General features: G+C 46.7%; 2 protein-coding genes across 5 annotated transcripts in view; one reads left to right on the top strand and one right to left on the bottom strand.

The window, feature by feature from the left end:
- Positions 1-11,997: 11,997 nt before the first annotated feature.
- On the bottom strand, positions 11,998-15,717 carry Ppcs (phosphopantothenoylcysteine synthetase). Of its 2 annotated transcripts, XM_059254879.1 has the most exons (3): positions 14,944-15,717; positions 14,678-14,781; positions 11,998-12,570 (listed from the first exon to the last, which is right to left on the bottom strand). In XM_059254879.1, the coding sequence occupies exons 1-3, from the start codon at positions 15,449-15,451 to the stop codon at positions 12,247-12,249; spliced, it is 936 nt and encodes a 311-aa protein (XP_059110862.1). In that variant the 5' UTR covers positions 15,452-15,717; the 3' UTR covers positions 11,998-12,246. The 2 variants fall into 2 exon arrangements, with proteins under 2 accessions (XP_059110862.1, XP_059110863.1); XM_059254880.1 differs by lacking the exons at positions 14,678-14,781; positions 14,944-15,717 and adding an exon at positions 14,462-14,665.
- Positions 15,584-18,953, top strand: part of Zmynd12 (zinc finger MYND-type containing 12) — a 30,334-nt gene continuing 26,964 nt past the window's right edge. The window contains exon 1 of one of the 3 annotated variants that reach the window (XM_059254878.1): positions 15,584-15,702. Coding sequence is in view for 1 of the 3 variants with exons in the window: in XM_059254874.1 (XP_059110857.1) it covers positions 15,993-16,102 (110 nt within the window). In the remaining 2 variants the exon portion in view is untranslated. Of the gene's footprint in view, positions 15,703-15,924; positions 16,103-18,953 lie in introns of those variants that run through there. The other 2 variants (XM_059254874.1, XM_059254875.1) reach the window with 2 other exon arrangements.

Raw genomic sequence — 18,953 nt, forward strand, 5'->3', positions numbered from 1 at the left:
TAGACAAGCCTTCTTGACACATTTCTTTGGGTTCCCTTATTTGGGCTTCTGTTGGGAAGAAATAACAGAAAACTGTTAAAAAGAACTGTAGGTAAATAACTATTTTTTTTTTTTATAAAACACCAAGAAAGTTCTTAATTAGAGTTTAATAATTAATAAAAATAACACTCACATTGTCCTCCCCGCCCCGGTCTTCCCAGGGTGTTTGAAAACTCTCAGAAACAATAACATAAGGGTGGGACATGATGGCACACACCCAATCCCAGCATTTGAGGTGGAGGCAGGAGAATTATGAGTTTGAGATCAGGCTGTGCCACATAGTGAGAACTTGTTCTAAAGCAGAGAGGAAAGGGGCCGAGAGATAGCTCAATGGCTGAGGCATGTACTTCTCATCCAGAGGACCCAAGTTCTGGTCCCAGCACCCACGCAGGGCTGCTCACAACCATCTGTAACTCCTTCAGGAGACCTGATGCCCTATTCTGTCTGTTACTGGGACTCACACACATGTGGTAGGAACACACACAAAAGTAAAAATAAAACCTTTGAAGAGAAAAAAAGGAAAGAAGGGGGTAGAAAGGGAAGGAGTGATGAAAGGAGGGGAAAGAAGGAAGGAAGAAGGAAGGAGGGAGGGAGGAAGAAGGAAGGAGGGAGGGAGGAAGGGAGGGAGGGAGGAAGAAGGAGGGAGGGAGGGAGAAAGGGAAGGAGAAAGGAAGGAAGGAAGGAAGGAAGGAAGGAAGAAGGAAGGAGGAAGAAGGAAGGAGGAAGAAGGAAGGAAGGGTGGGTAGGTGGTCTACAGTCCTCCCTGATCAGTGTCTCACAGAAACAGTAATAACAGTGGGAAGTGGCTCCCAGGGTGTAGATAAACTCGTTGCCACCACAGTTTTTAATTTTTCACCAATTAAAGAGTAAGAGCACCTTTTAAGGTTTACTAGGGACTCGGGTCTGAGTTAACTCCCAGCTGTGCTGTTTCCTGAGTACAGGTGTACTCCAGATGTGGCGCTTTCCATCTTACTGAATTCAAGTGAAGCAGAAATACTAACGTTCCTTCTTAAGACATGAAGACTGAGGCACCAAGAAGCCAAATGACTTGCCCAAGGTCACTCAACAAATCCTGACACGGGCACTTCTCAAGATGACTGTCCCATACTCTGCCTTCCCAGTCCTCCAGCAAACCCCAAAGATCTAGTCCTCTGTCCTACTCCAGCCTTCTGGAGTAATCCCCTGGGCTCTGTCATTACCAGTAAGAGTAGCCGCTCTTGGGTCTGTTTCTGGCATTCTATTCTCTAATCATCCCTCCAGGATACTTCTAGAGGCTCAGTTTCAACCATAGTAGAAACTCTAACTCTTGAGCCTCAGACCCTTCCAAAGTCCCTTATCCTCTCCAGTTCTCATTCACTCGGAGTCAGAGTCTCACTATGTAGCCCAGGCTGGCCTCAAACTCCTGATCCTCCTGCCTCAGCCTCCCCAGTGCTGGGATTACAGGTGTGTGAACCATGTCTGGCTCATTTACTTTTTCACACAGCGTAGAGCCAGGCCCGTGGTTATAATCCACGCACTGGGAATGCGCTCCTCCCTGCCTTTCTTTGCTTCCACGTTAGCTCTGAGCAAAGCCCTGGTTCACTTCATCGCAACTCTCCGTCTCCTGCGCCTCGCTCCAGCAGGGCTGAGAACACAGCATGGCCAGCGCGGCTTGGAGTCTAGGTCTGCTCATCCCCAGTGAAGCCTTACTGCTGCCCGGCTGTCGTCCCGTGTCCCTGCAGGTCTGTTTTCACTCTGTGGAACTAGACTACTGTTTCACACCCTCTCTCCTCAAGCCTCCATCACCTCCCCTTTTCACTCTCCTCACCCTGCTTCTTACTCTGCAAAGAACTTCCACACTTACCAAATCCACCAACTCCTGCATTCTTTCCCCTTGAGAAAAATAATGAGCTGTCCTTATTCCCAAGGCAAAGCACTTCCTCTGCTCCCATGGACACTGGGTCCCATTCTGTGTGTGTGTGTGGGGGGGGTGAAGGTAGGAAGAGAGAAAGAGAGAGAGAGAGAGAGAGAGAGAGAGAGAGAGAGAGAGAGAGAGAGAGACTCTCTATATGTAGCCTTGGCTAGCCTGGAATCACTCCCAGACCATGCTGGCCTCGAACTCACAGAGATCTGCCTGCCTCTGCCTCCTGAGTGCTGGGATGAGAGGCGTGCAGCACCATTCCTGGCCTCAAATGTTAGCCGTTAATGCACCGGTTTAATGGAAGATGCTGAACCAACCCCAGGCAGCTTTACAATTGTGTGTCATTAGCCTCCTTTTGATTCTTCCCTGTGCTTCCCTGTCATTTCTTCCGCACTCATACTGCGTCCCCAGCCTCCCTACGCTGCTGCTCTAGGATAAAAGCACAAGAGTGGTCCTAGAGCAGCCAGGGGCAAGTGTGCATCTGCACTATCACACATCACATACGCAATGATAATCAATGGAATTTTAAAAATTAAAAATACGTGATTTTATATCCGTCCAGTGCTGGTTTACAATTTAATAGTTTAAATCTCAAAAAAGGCCTTAACAATATTATAAAGCTCAAAGAAGTGTTGGTTCCTCCTACAAAACATTTATAAGTGAAAGGAGTCTGCTGGAAGCTACAGTCTCCTAATTCTCTATTTTCAAGGAATTATTTTACTTGCAGGATGTGCCTTATAGTGTTGACTTCAGTATCATTCAGCTTGCTTTAAAAGTTTTCTTTTTGGGGAAGGAACAACACTGAGGACTGAACCCTTGGCCTTGCTCTACTATGAGCCCCAGCCCCAGCCCCTAATAGGACTGTCTGACCTAATCCTTCTACTACTGTTAATTTTTCTTACTTTGAAAATAATAATCTCCCCTGTTGGGGATCTCTCCTGGAGCTGCCCTCTCCAAACCCTGCCCCTGAGAACGCCGCCCCCCCCCCCCCATGCAGTGGCTCCACCCCCGGAGGGCATTTAAGGTCCAGCCCAAGACTCTTGCCTGTAGTTTTTCCCTCGTGGCTTCTCCTCTTCCCCCGGACCACCCAGGAATGCTCTGCTCAGATTAAACCTAGATTTGCCAATTTGCTCTGATCTGATTTATTACATTGGCGGCATTATTCACTACCGGGGAGGATTGAAACTTTTCACGACCCAAACAAAAATTTTAAGAAGAAATCATACTGTATACCATCTTACACCATGACAACGGATCAAATATCTGCTGCTTTAGGGGCTGGAGAGCTCAGAAGCTAGAAGCACAGATGGCTCTTGCAGAGGATGTGGGCTCAGTCCCAGCACCCACATGGCAGCTCACAATGTGGTGGTTTGAATAAGAATGACCCCCATAGGCTCATAGATTTGAATGCTTGGTCATCAGGAAGTGATTTGTCTTGAGAAGGATTAGGAGGTGTGGCCTTGTTGGAGCAGGTGTGGCCTTCTGAGGGTGGGGGGAAGTGCATCACTGGGGGTGGGCTTTGAGGTCTCAGATGCTCAAGGCTGGCCCAGTGTCTCTCTCTCTCTCTCTTCCTGTTGCCTGCTGATCTAGATGTAGAACTCTCAGCTACCTCTTCAGCACCATTCTTCCTGCCATAATGATGATGGACTAAACCTCTGAAACTGTAACCCAGCCCCAGTTAAATATTTTCCTTTATAAGAGTTGCTGTGGTTGTGGTATCTCTTGACAGCAACAGAAACCCTAAGACAAGGAGACATTCTGCACTGCTTCCAGGAAGTGCTCCTTAAGGGCCGGAATTCCTCCTCCTTGCTCCTTCCTATTTCTTCTTGCTGGAATTCAAATATGGTAGCTGAAACCTGAGTAGCCATTCTGATGCCATCAAATGGAAACCACATGCTATGGAGAAAAAAAAAATAACCCAAAAAAGAAGAAACCTGGACCTCTTACGGTTCCAAGATGCAGCCTACAAAGTATGGGCAACTTTCTTTTTAAATATATTTGCATGTGTATATGTGTGAGTGCAGGCACATGCATTCCACACACGTGTAAGGTGATCCGAGGACAATTTCAGGGAGTCAGTTATCTCTTTCCACTGTGCTGAGGCAGGGTCTCTCTTGTTTTCACTGTTCTGCATACTTTGGGCTAGTTGGCTTGTGGGCTTCTGTCTCTACTTCCCATCCCACCACAGCAGTGCTGGAATTATAGATGCAAGCCATTGTTAGCATTCAGACCCACCCTTTGGGGAGCTGGCCAATACGCAGGCAATGCCTCAGCCATCTCAGGATCCTGACTACGTCATGTGCTCATTGTGGTCTCTCTGCGCATGTGCGCTATCCCCTTATTAAATATGGGGCCCCGGCCACCTTCTCTCTCTTCTGGCTTCTCAGTCCCCTTGCGCGCACTCTTTCCTTGTCTTTCTCTATCTCCCCCTCCCTCTCTCTTACCTTCTCTCTCTCCTTCTCTCTCTTCCCACGAGGCTGCTGTGTGCTCCCTTTCCCTCTCTCCTCACCACTAATAAGACTCTCCTCGTGAGCGCTGTCTGCATGGCGTGTCCCGCTGTGGGGCACCTTGGCTTCAACTCGCCAAGGCCTCTCTCCCTCCGTTTTACAAAAGCCATGGCACCCAGATTTTCTGTGGGTTCTGCAGATCACACCGGCTAAGCCATCTAACAGCCCATGTTCTCCTTCACATCAGTTTTCCCCGAGGATTCCTGCATGGGAGGCAAGCACTCTGTTGCGGAGCTATACTCCCCATCCACGCAAGCAGTTATTGCCTTGTGCTTCCTGTCACTCACAGCCAGTTAGTTCCTTTCTACCTCAAGAACGTTATTGAAAGGATAAGCTATAAAGCCAGCAGATGTGGTAGTCCACACCTGTAATTCCTTGGACGGTAGAAACAGAAAAGCAGGGACTCAAGCTCTGCTGACCCTGAGTTCTAATCATCCTGCGTCTACCTTCTAAGTGCTCAGGGCCAGCCTGGCTCATGAGAATCTTACCTGTTTTTTTTTTTTTTCCCCTTGGACCGGCTCTCAGCATGTGGCCGTGACTAGCATGGAACTCCCTGTGTAGCCCAGGCTGGCCTTGAATTTACAGAGTTCTACCTGCCTGTCTCTTGTGCTGAGATTAAAGCCACCATGCCTGGCTTCCTGATGCACTTATGTCTGGGTTTCTCTGTGAATCCTTCTCTCAGCAGGGCATTCTTTGCTGCTGCTCATCAGCAAGGCTTCAAGCCCCAAGCCTACACATCATTTCAGGAGAGGTCAATGCTTCGTTTCTCTCTGTTCAAACTTTGGAGCACTTTGGTTAATTACTCAATGCCCTCCTCCACGTGCATAGTTCTCATTCAGTGAGTTGTAGGTGGAAATGGGCTGGAAGCAAGAGTACAGATATGGTCCCTTCGGTCTAACGTTCAAGAGAGGACGGGTGGAGGACGCAAGCTCTGACAAACAGGACACGGTGGAAGGGCAATAATACGAAGTGGGTGGACTCAGATCCGTGCATGTCCACTTGTCAATGGAACAACTCAGCTTGGATAATCCATTTCCCCCTCTGTCTTCTGTAGTCCATAGTCATAATCACCAATGCTACAGTGACACAGCCTGGGTGTCATCCTCAACTCCTCCCCATTCCTCTTATCATTGCACAGTCTCCGAATCTGTAGCTTCTAGCCCTCTTCTCACTTCCTGATTCATCTTCTCCATGCTTGCTGGCTTAGCACAGGCGCTCATGATGTGCTCAGAAGAGGACAGCAGCGTTTGCAACTCCAGTTGCTGCCGCCATGCTGGCTCCCATCCAATCTGTACTCTGTCCAGCCCCCAGCAGGCTCATTCTGAACGCACGTCACTTGCTGCTTCATGTATGCATGGCTTTCAGGAGGAGTCCAAACCCCTTGGCTTGGCACCCGAGATTCTCTCCAGCCTGGTTCCTGCCTGCCTCTCTCACGTCATCTTCTGATCCTCTTCAGCATTGGGCTTTCATGCCACCTGGCCACTGCTCCCACCTCGGTGCTTACAGTTAGTTCCTTGACTGCACATCCAGGTCCCTCTACCTGGGGTGGTGTGAGGACATCCCAGAACAGTATTTTCTCCCCAAGTGAACTCACATTTGGTGGTTGAGAAATCTTAAAATTCTAACACAGCAGATCTTGAGTTAGTAAAAACACGTCCTTTGAATTATAAATTCTCTGATATTTAAACTGTACCTCAACTTGCCCCCACTTAACAAAGTAAATGAGTATAGTCTTCTCTACAAAGTAGATACCGAAGTAATGGTCATTCAGCATCTTAGGCAAGTATATCCTGAGATGTTTTTAGTCCTCTGAAACCTCCCACATATGAAGGATGAGGTGGTAAGCCAAAGGAGGTGTCAGTAAACAGACAGTAATAACGAATTTTTTTTTTTTTTTTTTGGTTTTTCGAGACAGGGTTTCTCTGTGTAGCTTTGTGCCTTTTCCTGGATCTCGCTCTGTAGCCCAGGCTGGCCTCGAACTCACAGAGATCCACCTGCCTCTGCCTCCCGAGTGCTGGGATTAAAGGCGTGCGCCACCACCGCCCGGCTGTAATAACGAATTTTTAATGGAGAAAGGGCAAACAGCATAGGTTTGTTCTTTATTCTCTCCTAGCAGGCACTCTAACTACAACAGAGCCTCACTTTCTCGCTGAGTAAATGAATGGTGTGGGAACGTGTGGTCTTTAAGTGACTGCTAATGAACAAACAAATACCACAGCCACCAACTGGAACAGCCAATCATTTGACTTGAAAACCTAACCTTCCTCCTTCTGTAGAAATGTAATAGAAAATGCATACCCTTGAACCCAAGAATATGATTTATAGTTGTTTCAATTCCTAATAAAATACACTGTTTAAAAAGTTGAAAACAATGTAGCAATGTGAGAAATGCTTAACACATAAATTAAGAGAAAGATAAAGAAAAATGTACACCATCAATATGTAAAATGCATGTGAACTGAGACTGAGGTAGGATATAAAAAGCCACCACTGGTGACATTAGGAAGGGTTTTAATGGCCCTGGCACTATTCACATGGGATCATTCTTTGTTCTGAGAGATGCTCTGCAGTAGATGTACCACAGCAGCCCTGGCCTCTGCTGACTAGGGGCCAGTAGCACACACCCAGCTGTGACTCCATGCCTTGCAAATGCCTCATCCCACTCCCTGGTTTAGAACTGTTCGGAGAGAAGAGGGAAAAAGCTGTACTTTAGCCCTGTTATACTGCTTGTTCAACACATATTGGAGGAGGAAGCATCTTGTAAAAGAACCTAGTGGCCTCTGTGTGTTTCCCAAGGAATTCTACTTAGTTTTATTTGATGTGAAAAATTAGAAAACCTGAAGAACTTTTTCCCTTTCTAATTTAGTACAGAGAACTGAAGTTTTCAGCATTTGTAAATCAGACTTGCCTCAATTGGTCTAAGAGATCAAAATATTGCTATAACCCCCAAAGTATCTGTTTAAAATGTAAACTTATCGGTCCTCAAACATAGGTTTACGTTTAAACCTGAATACCAAAAAAGTAATTAGCAAGAGCCAATGAGCAATGCATATTATGAAGTTATGAGTTAAATCATACTTTCCAGGCTAAAAGAAATTTTCACTGGATCTAAATTATCCCCATTTTGTACTAAGAACTTCTGTATTCATCTTGGGGGGGGGGCATTGGGCCTGCTTCTTTGCCAAAAATATCTATCTTAAGTTGCTCTTGCTTGGTTCTCTTCACCAAAATTATTTTCTAATTTAGAAACTTAAACAAAGAAAAGAAGACACACGAACAATGTCAAGGATCCCCACTCTAGCAAATCCCACCTTCCCTGGGTATTGGATGTCCATTGGCCTAAAAGTCAAAATTCTGTTACGCGATCATTTTTGAACGACATTATTACAAGTATAAACACATTACCCAAATTTATGTCTAACATAGTACTTAACAAGAAACAACTTTCGTATATGGGATGTGTGCATGTGGCTGACAATAAGTCCAAACCTGACATTTACTTTCTATTTTCAAAACACAATAGGTTTGCAACAGTCTAATGTATGTATTTGCAACGTTTACTTTTCCCATTTCAAGTTCACCCAGGACAGAGAGCTTGCAACAGTGCAGAGAAATGGAAAATCTTCACAGTGACTGCAGGGCTGGAGAATGAGAAATGTGCAGTCATGCAAAGCCCTGTGGCAGGGAAATGGGAGTAGGTGGCCAATAGATGACAGAGTGGTGGAGACACAGGGACATTCAACAACGCACAGCGTGGACAGGGAAGGGTGGAGATGGTTGTGGGATGAACAGGATAAAGTAACTGGTGCTCGGATGGTGAGAGAAGTGGATGGAGTTGAAGGCTGAAAGGCAGAAGGCAACTGACTTGATGACCTCGGATGCTGCTGTTACCAAAGGCCTGCAGAGCTTCATCCGGATGCAAGGCTGCGCGTGACGAAGCTGGTCCCACAGTCCTTTCCCTCAGCCCACGAGCAGGGGACGGTGGTGTTTCCGGGGCCTTTGCGACTACGGAGACCTTCAGGGATAGTCACCTCCGGATGTCAACTAGAGAGAAGCACGCCTCTCCAGGGCGAAACGCGACCCAGCCGGGCACACCAAAGCCCTCCAGCCTGTGCGAAGGAGCTAACCGGGAAGCCGGAAAGATCCAGAATGTGCACCCCGGGAAGAGCAGGTCCGTCTTCGACCTGAAGTGGACTTAGGGCTGCCGCCGAGGATTGCCCTAAGAGCGCGCAGAATAGCTGGGGTGGCTCAGCTACAGCCTACCAGTGTTGTCATGGCAACCACGCTCAGCAGGGGACGCACAAGCACGCATCCGGCCGGAGCCATGGAGACTGCGCACGCTGTGGGGACTAGAGGCCGTCTTTCCTGTGGTGACTGTTGTTACAACGCACACCATTGGCCTCCAGGATCTACGATCTACGCCATTGGCTCGGGTGGCAGCTGTAACCATAGCAACAGTGTGCCGCGTCTATATAACTAACTTGACACAGGGTTCTAGTCCTCTGTTTCCTATACTCCTTGTATTTATTTTTCTGTAAGTGATTTCAAAAATTGGGCGTGAGGGTCAACGCCTGTTAATTCCAGCATAATAGGGTGAAGTAGAATTGAGTTTGGAGCCAGCTTGTGTTACATAGTACAGTCCAGTGTAGCTTGAGCTATAGAGTGAAACCTTGCCTTTAAAAAAAAATTATTAAGGCAGGATACTATGCATGCCAGTAATTCTGAATTTAGGACCAGCTTGGCCTTAACCACTACAGTACCTAATTTCGACACTCTTGGACCTAGCCAGTTATTGTGAAAAATGCAGAAACTGGGCTTGACCAGAATTACCACAAAGGCTGGAACCCTTCAGAAAACCTAAGCACTGAGACTGTTTGGCTCCTTGCTTATGTAATGCAGAATAAAGTTTTTAAAGATGTATTTATGTGCATGTGTCTTTGCCTTGATGAGTTTATGTGCACCACATGCACACCAGAGCCCAAGAAGGTCAAAAGAGGACACCAGATCTGGAACTGGAGTTACAGCTGTTGTGAGACCTCTTATGGGTGCTGGGAACCAATCTTGGGCCCTCTTCAAGAGCAGCAAATGCTAGTAACCAGAACCCCAAAGTAAACATCTTTAAGGATACGTTTTTAGCATAGGCTCAACTTAAATCTTCAGATGTTCTTTGTAAGATTCCAGGTGCTTGTTAAAGTTGAATTTTACTCTTTTTGGAGGCCCTTGCTTTGCTGGTACCCCAAACACCACTTACATTTCTTGGTTTTACTGTCAACCTCTCCTGGATCATCATCTGGTACCACCATCTGGATAGCACCCCCTATTTTCTGTGTTAGAATGCTCCCCTCTACCATGACCCACAGCCCACTTCCATTTGTCAACTTCAGCCTGGGGAAGGTTCCTTGGTCCTCCAATCTAGATCAAATGCTTTCCTGTTTGCCTTTGTTGACTCATGTCCCCTTTTGCAAGCATTTCCACCTGCTAAAACACACACATACACACACATACACACATTCCTGGAACTTCTACCTAGGTAAATACTGTTTTTAAGCACTGGAACAGATAATAAACTGAAGGAAGAAATAGCACTGAGTCCATACAATAGGATAGTGGTTATTTCGGAGCTTTAATAAAACAATCCAGAATACCACCTTGAAGATCACCTAGTTCTAGCAGCATATATCCCAATATACAGAGGTGAGTCAGCACCCCAAGGCTATGGGAGTGGAGAGGAAAATCAATCCTTTACAACACTGTACCAGAGTTGAAGGCTGTTGTTTTGGAGGTTTTGCCAACTAGACCTAAAGTTCATCTCCACTGTGTGCTCCAAGAGACTGCTTTCATTCCTGACTGCAGCACCGGCCTCCTGTGCTGGAGGCCACACTTCCAAGTGGAATTGTGTCTACTCACCTTGCCACTGCTGTTTACTGCCTCCTCAGTAGGCCTTCAGGGTCCCCTTCCCAACCCCATGAGCTGACTGTAAGGCAGGCTTCTGCAGTGCTGTGGATCACACCCAGGGCCTGTACCACCCTTCCCAAACCCATGAGTATACTGTAAGGCAGGCTTCTGCAGTGCTGTGGATCACACCCAGGGCCTGTACCACCCTTCCCAACCCCATGAGCTGACTGTAAGGCAGGCTTCTGCAGTGCTGAGGATCACATCCAGGGCCTGAACCACCCTTCCCAACCCCATGAGCTGATTGTAAGGAAGGCTTTTGTACTGCTGTGGATCACACCCAGGGCCTGCACCACCCTTCCCCCAACCCCATGAGCTGACTGTAAGGAAGGCTTTTGTACTGCTGTGGATCACACCCAGGGCCTGCACCACCAGTCCCTAAATCAAACATTTATGTAGAACACTATCGAGTTCGACATAGTTAATGGCATTTCCCTCCCAACTGCATTCATGACTATTCTATGGATAATTTACTGGATTTTTATGCACTAGGCATACAGTCTTACTCCAAAACAGCAGTGAGAACTTCTCAGGGACTCAATGATCTTAGCCTAATCCTCTGAGAAAAACAGTAACTTCATCAACTTCCTGAGTGTAAAATGTCAGACACGGGACTAATGGTCTACCTCCAGTGTTGCTTTATCCCCACACTGTAGTAAGTTGTAGAGATTAGCAGTCACTGTATCTGGGTCGACATTAGAATGAATAGCAGTTTTCTAGAAGCACTTTGACCTTGAAGAGTCCTTGTGGAAAAGAGTGATTGTTTACCGTGATTTGTGGAACTGTTTAACTGAAGGGGCTTTGCTGCTATCCCATGACTTTGGTCACAAGATCCCCCAGGCACACCCGAGGCTCTCCTGTATTGCAAACAATACATAATAAAGGACTTTGCGTTGTTAAATGCCTACATTTATGAAGCTAATAGAAGGTCCAGCTGGCTGACCAAGCCCCACACTCTTTACTACACTGTACCAAGTCCCTCAGGGCACAAGTATACATTTAACTCCTGTTAGGCCCCAAGTGGAAGGCTGGTTACTTACCTGAAGAACAGATCTACAATATTTGAAAAATGTTACTTAAATATGGAATAAATCTAGGACAAGAGGCAAGAAAGTAAATGTAGGAAGGTTTGTGATCTTCAGTCTATCTTTAGGGAAATGTCTGCCTTATTCCTGTTTAGTAAAAGTGTATTTTACAAAGAAAGATCATGCTGAATTCCCAGCACCCACAGGGAGGCTCACAACCTCTGGAACTGGAGTTCAGAGAATCTGATCCCCCTTTTCTAGCCTCCAAAGGTACTGCATACAAAGGCACATAGACACAAATGCACGCAGAAATGCTCAAACACATAAAATAAAAATAACTAAATCTTAAAAACAAAAACAAAAAACCCCCACCCTTTCCATGTGTCGGTTTGTGGGCACATACTTTATTATTGCACTTAAATTTTTGTACATCCAGTTCCCGAATGAGACGTTGTTTATTCATCCTTTAAACCCTCAAAGCTCACACAGGCCCTGGCACATGGTAGGCACTTGATAAATACCTGATCTTCAGAGCATGACCACTCATGCGTCCTCCATCCTCCTATTTGCCGACATTCAGTTTAAGTCCCCTACATTTGTTCTGAAGAACACGAAATTCCAGTCGGCTTTGTAAAAAGTGAAAAACAGTTCTTGTTCCATTTCCAAATCAAGAGGTGTGTGTCAAGCGGTTCAGTCAGAAACAAAATACCGACATTATTTGCCTGCACACTGTTTCCTCACTGTCTGTATCCTTAGCAAAGGATTCATCCTACTTCCTGTCAGTTGTAAGAACCCTGGTTGGGACGCTAGGCGAGCGCTTCCCTCAGAGTTTGTCACATATAAACGCCGTGTGTCGCGAGCGAAGGTCCTCCACTATCTTCTCCTCTATCACCACGCCTTTGGCGATTTCATCCTCCGACAGCAGTAACTTGGTTTCTGAGTCTTTGGTGACGATAACCACACAGGACTGTATTGACTCGAGGATGTTGGCCACCACCACCTGATGCTGATAAACCTCCAAAGCATTCCGAGCACGATTAATGATGATGGCGGGGTCAGTTTCCAGCTTAAAGGAAACTATAAAGGCTTTGGGAGCCCAATCTTTAACCAGGGGAGAGAGCATTTTGGGCACCATCTTCATCGTTATCTGTGTGGGAGAGAGCACACAAAGTTTAATAAGTAAACAGTGGTCAGTCCCTGCCAGGACTCTAAGCAACCAGGGACCGACTTCTACCTCAGTGTAAATGGGATTGCTCATTGTGTAACTTCTTGGAGCACACGAAAACGCCTAAGACTAGGTTCTGTGGGGCTCATGACGCCTAACTTCAAGGCCCGACACCTACTCTGGGGTAAAGTATGTTTTCTGAACCTGTACTATTCTGATGTTCTCACCACAGTTCCTCAACACCTCTTTTATTTTGCTATCGTTATGACTTTTGAAGACAGGGTCTCACTATGCAGCCCTGGCTGACCTAGACAGAACTTGGTATGTGAACCAGGCTGGCTGCAAACTCAGATCTACCTGTTTCTGTCTCCAGAGTGCTGGGATTAGGGGTGGGAAGTGACGCCATGCCCAGCACCCCCTTTAACTCATTTCAATATCTGTAAGTCTTTCAGAATCTTATACATTGTACTTTGATCATGTTCATCTCTCTTTTTAATGCCAGTCTGAAGATAAACAAATGTAATCCACTCGTGCAAACGTTACTATGGCAGAAGTCCATTAATACTGGGTTTCAAACTTCTCCATCTAAAATATGCCAAATCGCTGGAGTGGCTACTGGTTTCTACTTCCATTTTTTTCCCCTCATTTGTTAACTACAGGTATAAATACAACAATCACAACAGACCAATGAGGACACAACTGACTTGGTCTTCACTTGATTCAAGTTCCTGCCCTGTTTCCTAAAACCTTGTATAACCAAAGGGGAATACGGAGCCATTCTCTCTCTTCTCAAGATACTGTTAAAGAGTATGAGGCCTGTTAGCAAGTGAGACAGGAATCCCATACAAGCTCCCACTTTGTCCATCTGCTTGGCATTTATCACCAGTTCACCGGTGTACAGCAGCAGGGATTTGACTCCCTTCAAAAGTGCGAGCAGTGCTAGCAACTGCTAGGGTACTTCTCCTCCTCTCTAGGTACTACCCCAGTACTCGACACACAGGAGGTGCTCCAAAATGTGTAAGTAAACTGTCCCAAAGGTGCCCTTCCAATAGGTTCATCTATAAACTACTTATCCAATAAATGTCTATGAATTCCCTCAGGTTCCAAGGCACCAAATCACCTTAAATTCTCAGCCACGACACTATCCTCTCATACCTTTTCCTTAAACTACACTAACCCCTATTTATCCACTCTACTTCCTACCTCATCTTTCAAAATGCTAGAATATTCTTTACAAACAAAACTTTTTATTTTTATTTGAGATGGGGTCTCACTGTGCAGCCTTGGCTGGCCTGGAACTCACTATGTAGACCATGCTGGCCTTTAACTCACGGAGATCATCTGTAACTGAAGGGCTGCAATGAAGGGAATGTGCCACTAAGCCCAAACAGAAACTGTTATCTCTTTCTTCCACCTAAATGCCTCTGGCCTTCACAAGATAAAGTCCAAGGGTCTTAAGAAGGAATCCAAGCCCTGTCGTGTTGGTGCACGCCTTTAATCCCACCACTAGGGAGGCAGAGGCAGGTGGATCTCTGTAAATTTGAAGCCAGCCTGGTCTACAGAGGGAGTTCCAGGACAGGCACCAAAACTACACAGAGAAACCCTGTATTGAAAAACAAAACAAAACAAACAAAAAACCCAAAAAACAAAAACTGAAGTTGTTCCCCCCACCCCCAGGAAAAGGCAAGCTGCCTCTTCAGTCTTCCAAAGCACTTCATTTCACAGAACATTACCCAGTTGCAAACTCCCACTTGTAACTCCACTTGGAAGGACCTTCCCCACTTTATTATACCCATCTTCTGATGAGTCATCTCCAGGAGAACTTGACTCCCCCATCTCACTACCCCGAGACCTGACTGCTCTGTGTACATACCTCCACTACAGCATTTATCATTCTGATTTGTGATTATGGCTGGTGTCCAGGCCCTCGCTAGATTGTGAGGTCCTTGACGGAGGGCAGTGTCTTATTCATCTCTGTATTCCCAGTGCCTAGCTCATACAGAATGCAGAAAGGCCATCTCCAGATCAAGAGGAAAGCAACCCAAGACTGGTTTATAGGGGGTCAGATCTCTGGAAGAGAGCCCATCACCTGCAGTGGGCCACCAGATGAGTGGATCTTGTGTTCAGGCATTTCGGAGACAGGAATATAGAAATCTGACACTGCCGCAGCCAGGTAAAACATCGCAGAAGAGCCTGTAAAGAAAACCAGAGTCTAAGAAATCGGGGAAGGGCATGGGGTCTGTTTCTTTTCAGTTCGGGTTCCCTGGCTGTGGGATAAGCAGCAAGCATGAGAGAAAAGAGGCTGGAAGAACGGCTCTACCTCCAAGAGACCTTTGGATTCCTTACAGCACTCACCTAGTGGGTTGAGAGCCAGAGCCGCAGCCTGCAGTAGATGCAGGTAGTCCGCCAAAGTGGTAAACTCCACTGCCAGGAAGGTGCCGGCAGCAGCTGCCTCTTGGTAGCTCTGCAATGCTGCAGCAAAGCCCGGGAGTGCATTCTCTTCGGCCTCCAGACTCAGTTTCCCCGACTGGGCTGGGCCAGAAGGCCGCAGGGCCGACAGCCAGGTCTGCGGCGGGAAGCGGTGGGCATAGGGGAAGGCTGAGCGCGCTCGGTACAAGAACAGGACCCCGTAACCCGCAGCCAGGAAGACTTCGGCCGACGCTGCCCCGCGTCGCCCGCTGCTGAAGTTGTCCAGAAAGCGCACGGCTCGCGCTTCCAAGGGGACCTTGGTGCCTCCCGACGTGACCAGCACCACCCGCCGGCCCTGCGCGCCCAGCCTGGCCGCAAAGCGAGCCATAACCTCTGCCCAGCGCGCAGCACCCTCGGGTCGCGGCAAGTCCGCGGCCAGGTCCATTTCCGCCATCTGCAAGCTAGAGTCACTTGCACGCAGGAACCACCGAGTCCCGGCACGCCGGCCGCTGGCGCCACGCCCCCTTCCGGATTCCTGAGCTACGCGCAACCGCAAATAGTGACTGTGGGCGTTCCCTGCCTTCGGGACATCCCTAGGTCCTGACCTCGCCAAGGCTTCAAAATGCTTGTCTGTCTGTCAGAGTCCGTCGAAGTGCATTGAGAGGGAAGCGTCTTTCTCGAAAATCCAGAAAAAATATACCTCCCGTGGGTTTCCTAGTCTGGAAAGCTAAGTGGATTTTTTTTAATTTTTTTTTTACCTTTACCGGCCACCGTACATCCCTCCCCAAGCTTGGGTTCCATTGCAATCAAATTCTAGCCATTTAACCTTTGGAACTCTCTCTCGCCTTCCCGATTACCGCTGTTAGTCCCGCCTCGCTCCGCCCCCTTGCCCTTGAAATCCGGACTCCCCTGCGGGCCCGCGGTTGTCACGTGACGTCTGTCTTTCGTGGGCGAGCCTGGCAACCGTCCTGGAGATAGACACTGCGGGCTGCACCATGAACGTGATCTACCCGCTGGCGGTGCCCAAGGGGCGCCGGCTCTGCTGTGAGGTGTGCGAAGCCCCGGCCGAGCGGGTGTGCACGGCTTGTACAGTCACTTATTACTGGTAGGCCCTGGAACGCGGTGCCTGGCGCCTTTGCTCCCTCCCTGTCTCCCAACCATGGGGCTGGCCTTGTGTGTGTGTGTGTATACGTGGTGGCCCTTTCTGCCAGCGACCCCTCAAGGCCGGAGCAGGCTTGAAGACGCGTCTCTAAGACTCCGGTGGCCTCATCTGCCTCCTCTCCCACTCTACTGGTTTTTCTCCTGATGGTTCCCAGGGGTCCTACTGTTACTGTGTTGGGCGCCGTTCTAGATGCTGAACGTAATGGGCCAGTACTGTAGATCCATTCCCTCAAAGCTCAAACATTATAGCTCGGAAGACAGCGAAGTGAACAAATGATAATTTCAGGGAGAAATGTCAGAAGTCAAAGGAAATGTGAGAAATTGGGCAGAAGCTTCTCTGAAGATAGTGAGCTAAAGCACCAGCATTCTTGCCCTGGAAAGGGCACAACAGATAGGGCCCATAAGTAGGAAAGACTTGTGTCCTTGAGGACCCAAAAGAAGACTAATTGGCCAGTGCACAGCTAAGAGAGTCTGAGTGTTAGAGGAGCTAGTAATTCAAGAGGAAGACGGTTTCGTGTAGTCAAGTTGGCCTCAGACTCACTATGTAAGCTAAGGATCGAACTTTTGATCCTCCTATCCATAGCCCTCAAGGGCTGGGGTTACAAGGGTGTGCCAACATACCTGATTTGTGTGATCCTGGAGATAGAACCCCAGGGTCTCAGCATACTAGCAGACACTACCAGCTAAATCACATTCCTAGCCCTGGATTGTTTGGACCTCACAAACTAGGATGGTAACATTCCCAGCCTAACTCATATCCATTATTATCCATTGTACATGATACATACTGTCACTCAGGGTGCACTAAGCCTGAGATGTCTGAGGATGGAAACATGGTGACTGCAGCAGTATCTAAAAAGGTTTCTCTGAGGAAATAACATCTGGGTTGAGTATTGAGAGGCCAGTAGAGGCTTGCTATGTGAAGAAGGGAGGAAGGTCTTTCCAGCTATCCGGGACTAGTTTGGACAAAGGGTGGAAGAACAGTTGGCTGGAACCTAGGTGGGAAAGAAAACGGTGTGAGGGGCAGTCAGTGACTTCCATATTGCAGACTGGGATGCATCAGGTCATGACTAAGTCACAACCTAAATTTATATTGTATAAATAATATATATTCATAAATTTTATTTCTTCCTATGAGTTGAGTCAAAAACAGTTTAAAGGGCTGTGATCAGTTACGGGGAGGAGTTTGAACCAGGAAGCTAGAGGTTTGGGTGACACTAGATGAAGGGATTTGGAATTTGCCCCTGAGCAAGCCGTAGGGGTGGTTTGGAGTTGATGTGATGTTGTTTGTGTTCATGAGGATTGACAGGCAGCAGCAGTGTGCAGCATTGGAGGGTAGACCCTTCCTAGCTATTAGTGGTCCAGGTGCAGAGTGAAGGTTCCCTTCTCAGACCATTCCAGATGCCCTTCCTCCGTGTTTCACGCAGTACATCCTCAATCTTGGCAAATAGCCTGTGAACTAAATCCAAATCCTATCACTCAGTAAAAAAAAAAAAAAAAAAAAAAAAAAAGGCATTTTGGTGAAATTTCTTCTGTTTTCTTTTAAATACAATTATGTTATATACCATGAATTATGACTATGTTCCAAGGTGACAGAACATTAAAAAACAGTACATTTATTTATTTAATTGTGTTGGTGTGTGTGCAGGTCAGAAGAAAACTTTCAGGGGTTAGTTCTCCATTTCAGCATGTGGCTTGGTGGGAAGCCATCTTAATGGCCTGGAATAGAACATTTTTAAGAAGGATAATTTTATAAAAAGTACACACTGAAACATTAATAGTAGATCGAAGAGTCCTCAGCTCATAGCATATAGATAAGAGTAATCTGCAATATTTTTCCTTTAATTTGAATGCATGTGATACAACTTTAAATGTCTTCACTAGCCAGCAGGGAGAAAATGTCAAGTGGTATTTTAATAATAAAAAGCAGGAGGGCAGTGTGGTGGTGGTGCACACCTTTAATCTCAGCACTCAGGGACAGAGGCAGGTGGATCTCAGAGTTCAAAGCCAGCTGGAGAAACTCTGTCTCAGAAAACAAAAACAAAAACCAAATAACAAAAACAAACAAACAAACAAAAAACCAAAACAGGAAAAAAAGCAGTGGGAAGCTGGGTGTGGTGATTCATGTCTGTCATTCCGGCACTTGGGAGGCTGAGGGTCGATGTAAACTCTAGGGTTGCCTGGGCTTACTATGGTGTATTTGACAAGAAACATGAAGGAGCACAGACTGTTTAATTCCACTCCAGAGAGAGCTTCAGGGAGGTGTGGCCTGATTCACGCTACAGGATCAGACCTACGTTCCAACAAAACATTGTTGAAAGAAATTGAAAGGCTTATTATTAAGATAGTCCAAATTATTCTATTCCCCAAATTATTCTATAGACTCAGTGCAATCCATGTGAAATTCCAACTTAGACATGCTGATCCTAAAATTCATATGGAAATACAACATTTCCAGTTCCCACACTTCCTATAATGCTCCAGTATGTACAGAATTGAGAGTCTATAAGTAAGCCTGTATGTACATCTATGATAAGTTGATTTTCAAACATTCATTGAGGACAGCACCTTTAGCAAATGGTGCTGAGTTAAGTAGACATCCACATGTAGTAGGATGGACTCAGACCTGCACCTTCTATCTTGTGTGAAAAATAATCATATACGAAAGACTTAAATGTTAGCTATAAAACTACAGAAGGTTTAGAAGGGAAGATGATTGTAAATCTGTGTGGTTTTAGATTGGACACCAGAAGGAACCAAAGTGAAAATAGTTAGACATCATCAAAATTTGTTTG

Source organism: Peromyscus eremicus, chromosome 2 (assembly GCF_949786415.1).
Source record: "Peromyscus eremicus chromosome 2, PerEre_H2_v1, whole genome shotgun sequence".
Classification (NCBI taxonomy): Eukaryota; Metazoa; Chordata; class Mammalia; order Rodentia; family Cricetidae; genus Peromyscus; species Peromyscus eremicus.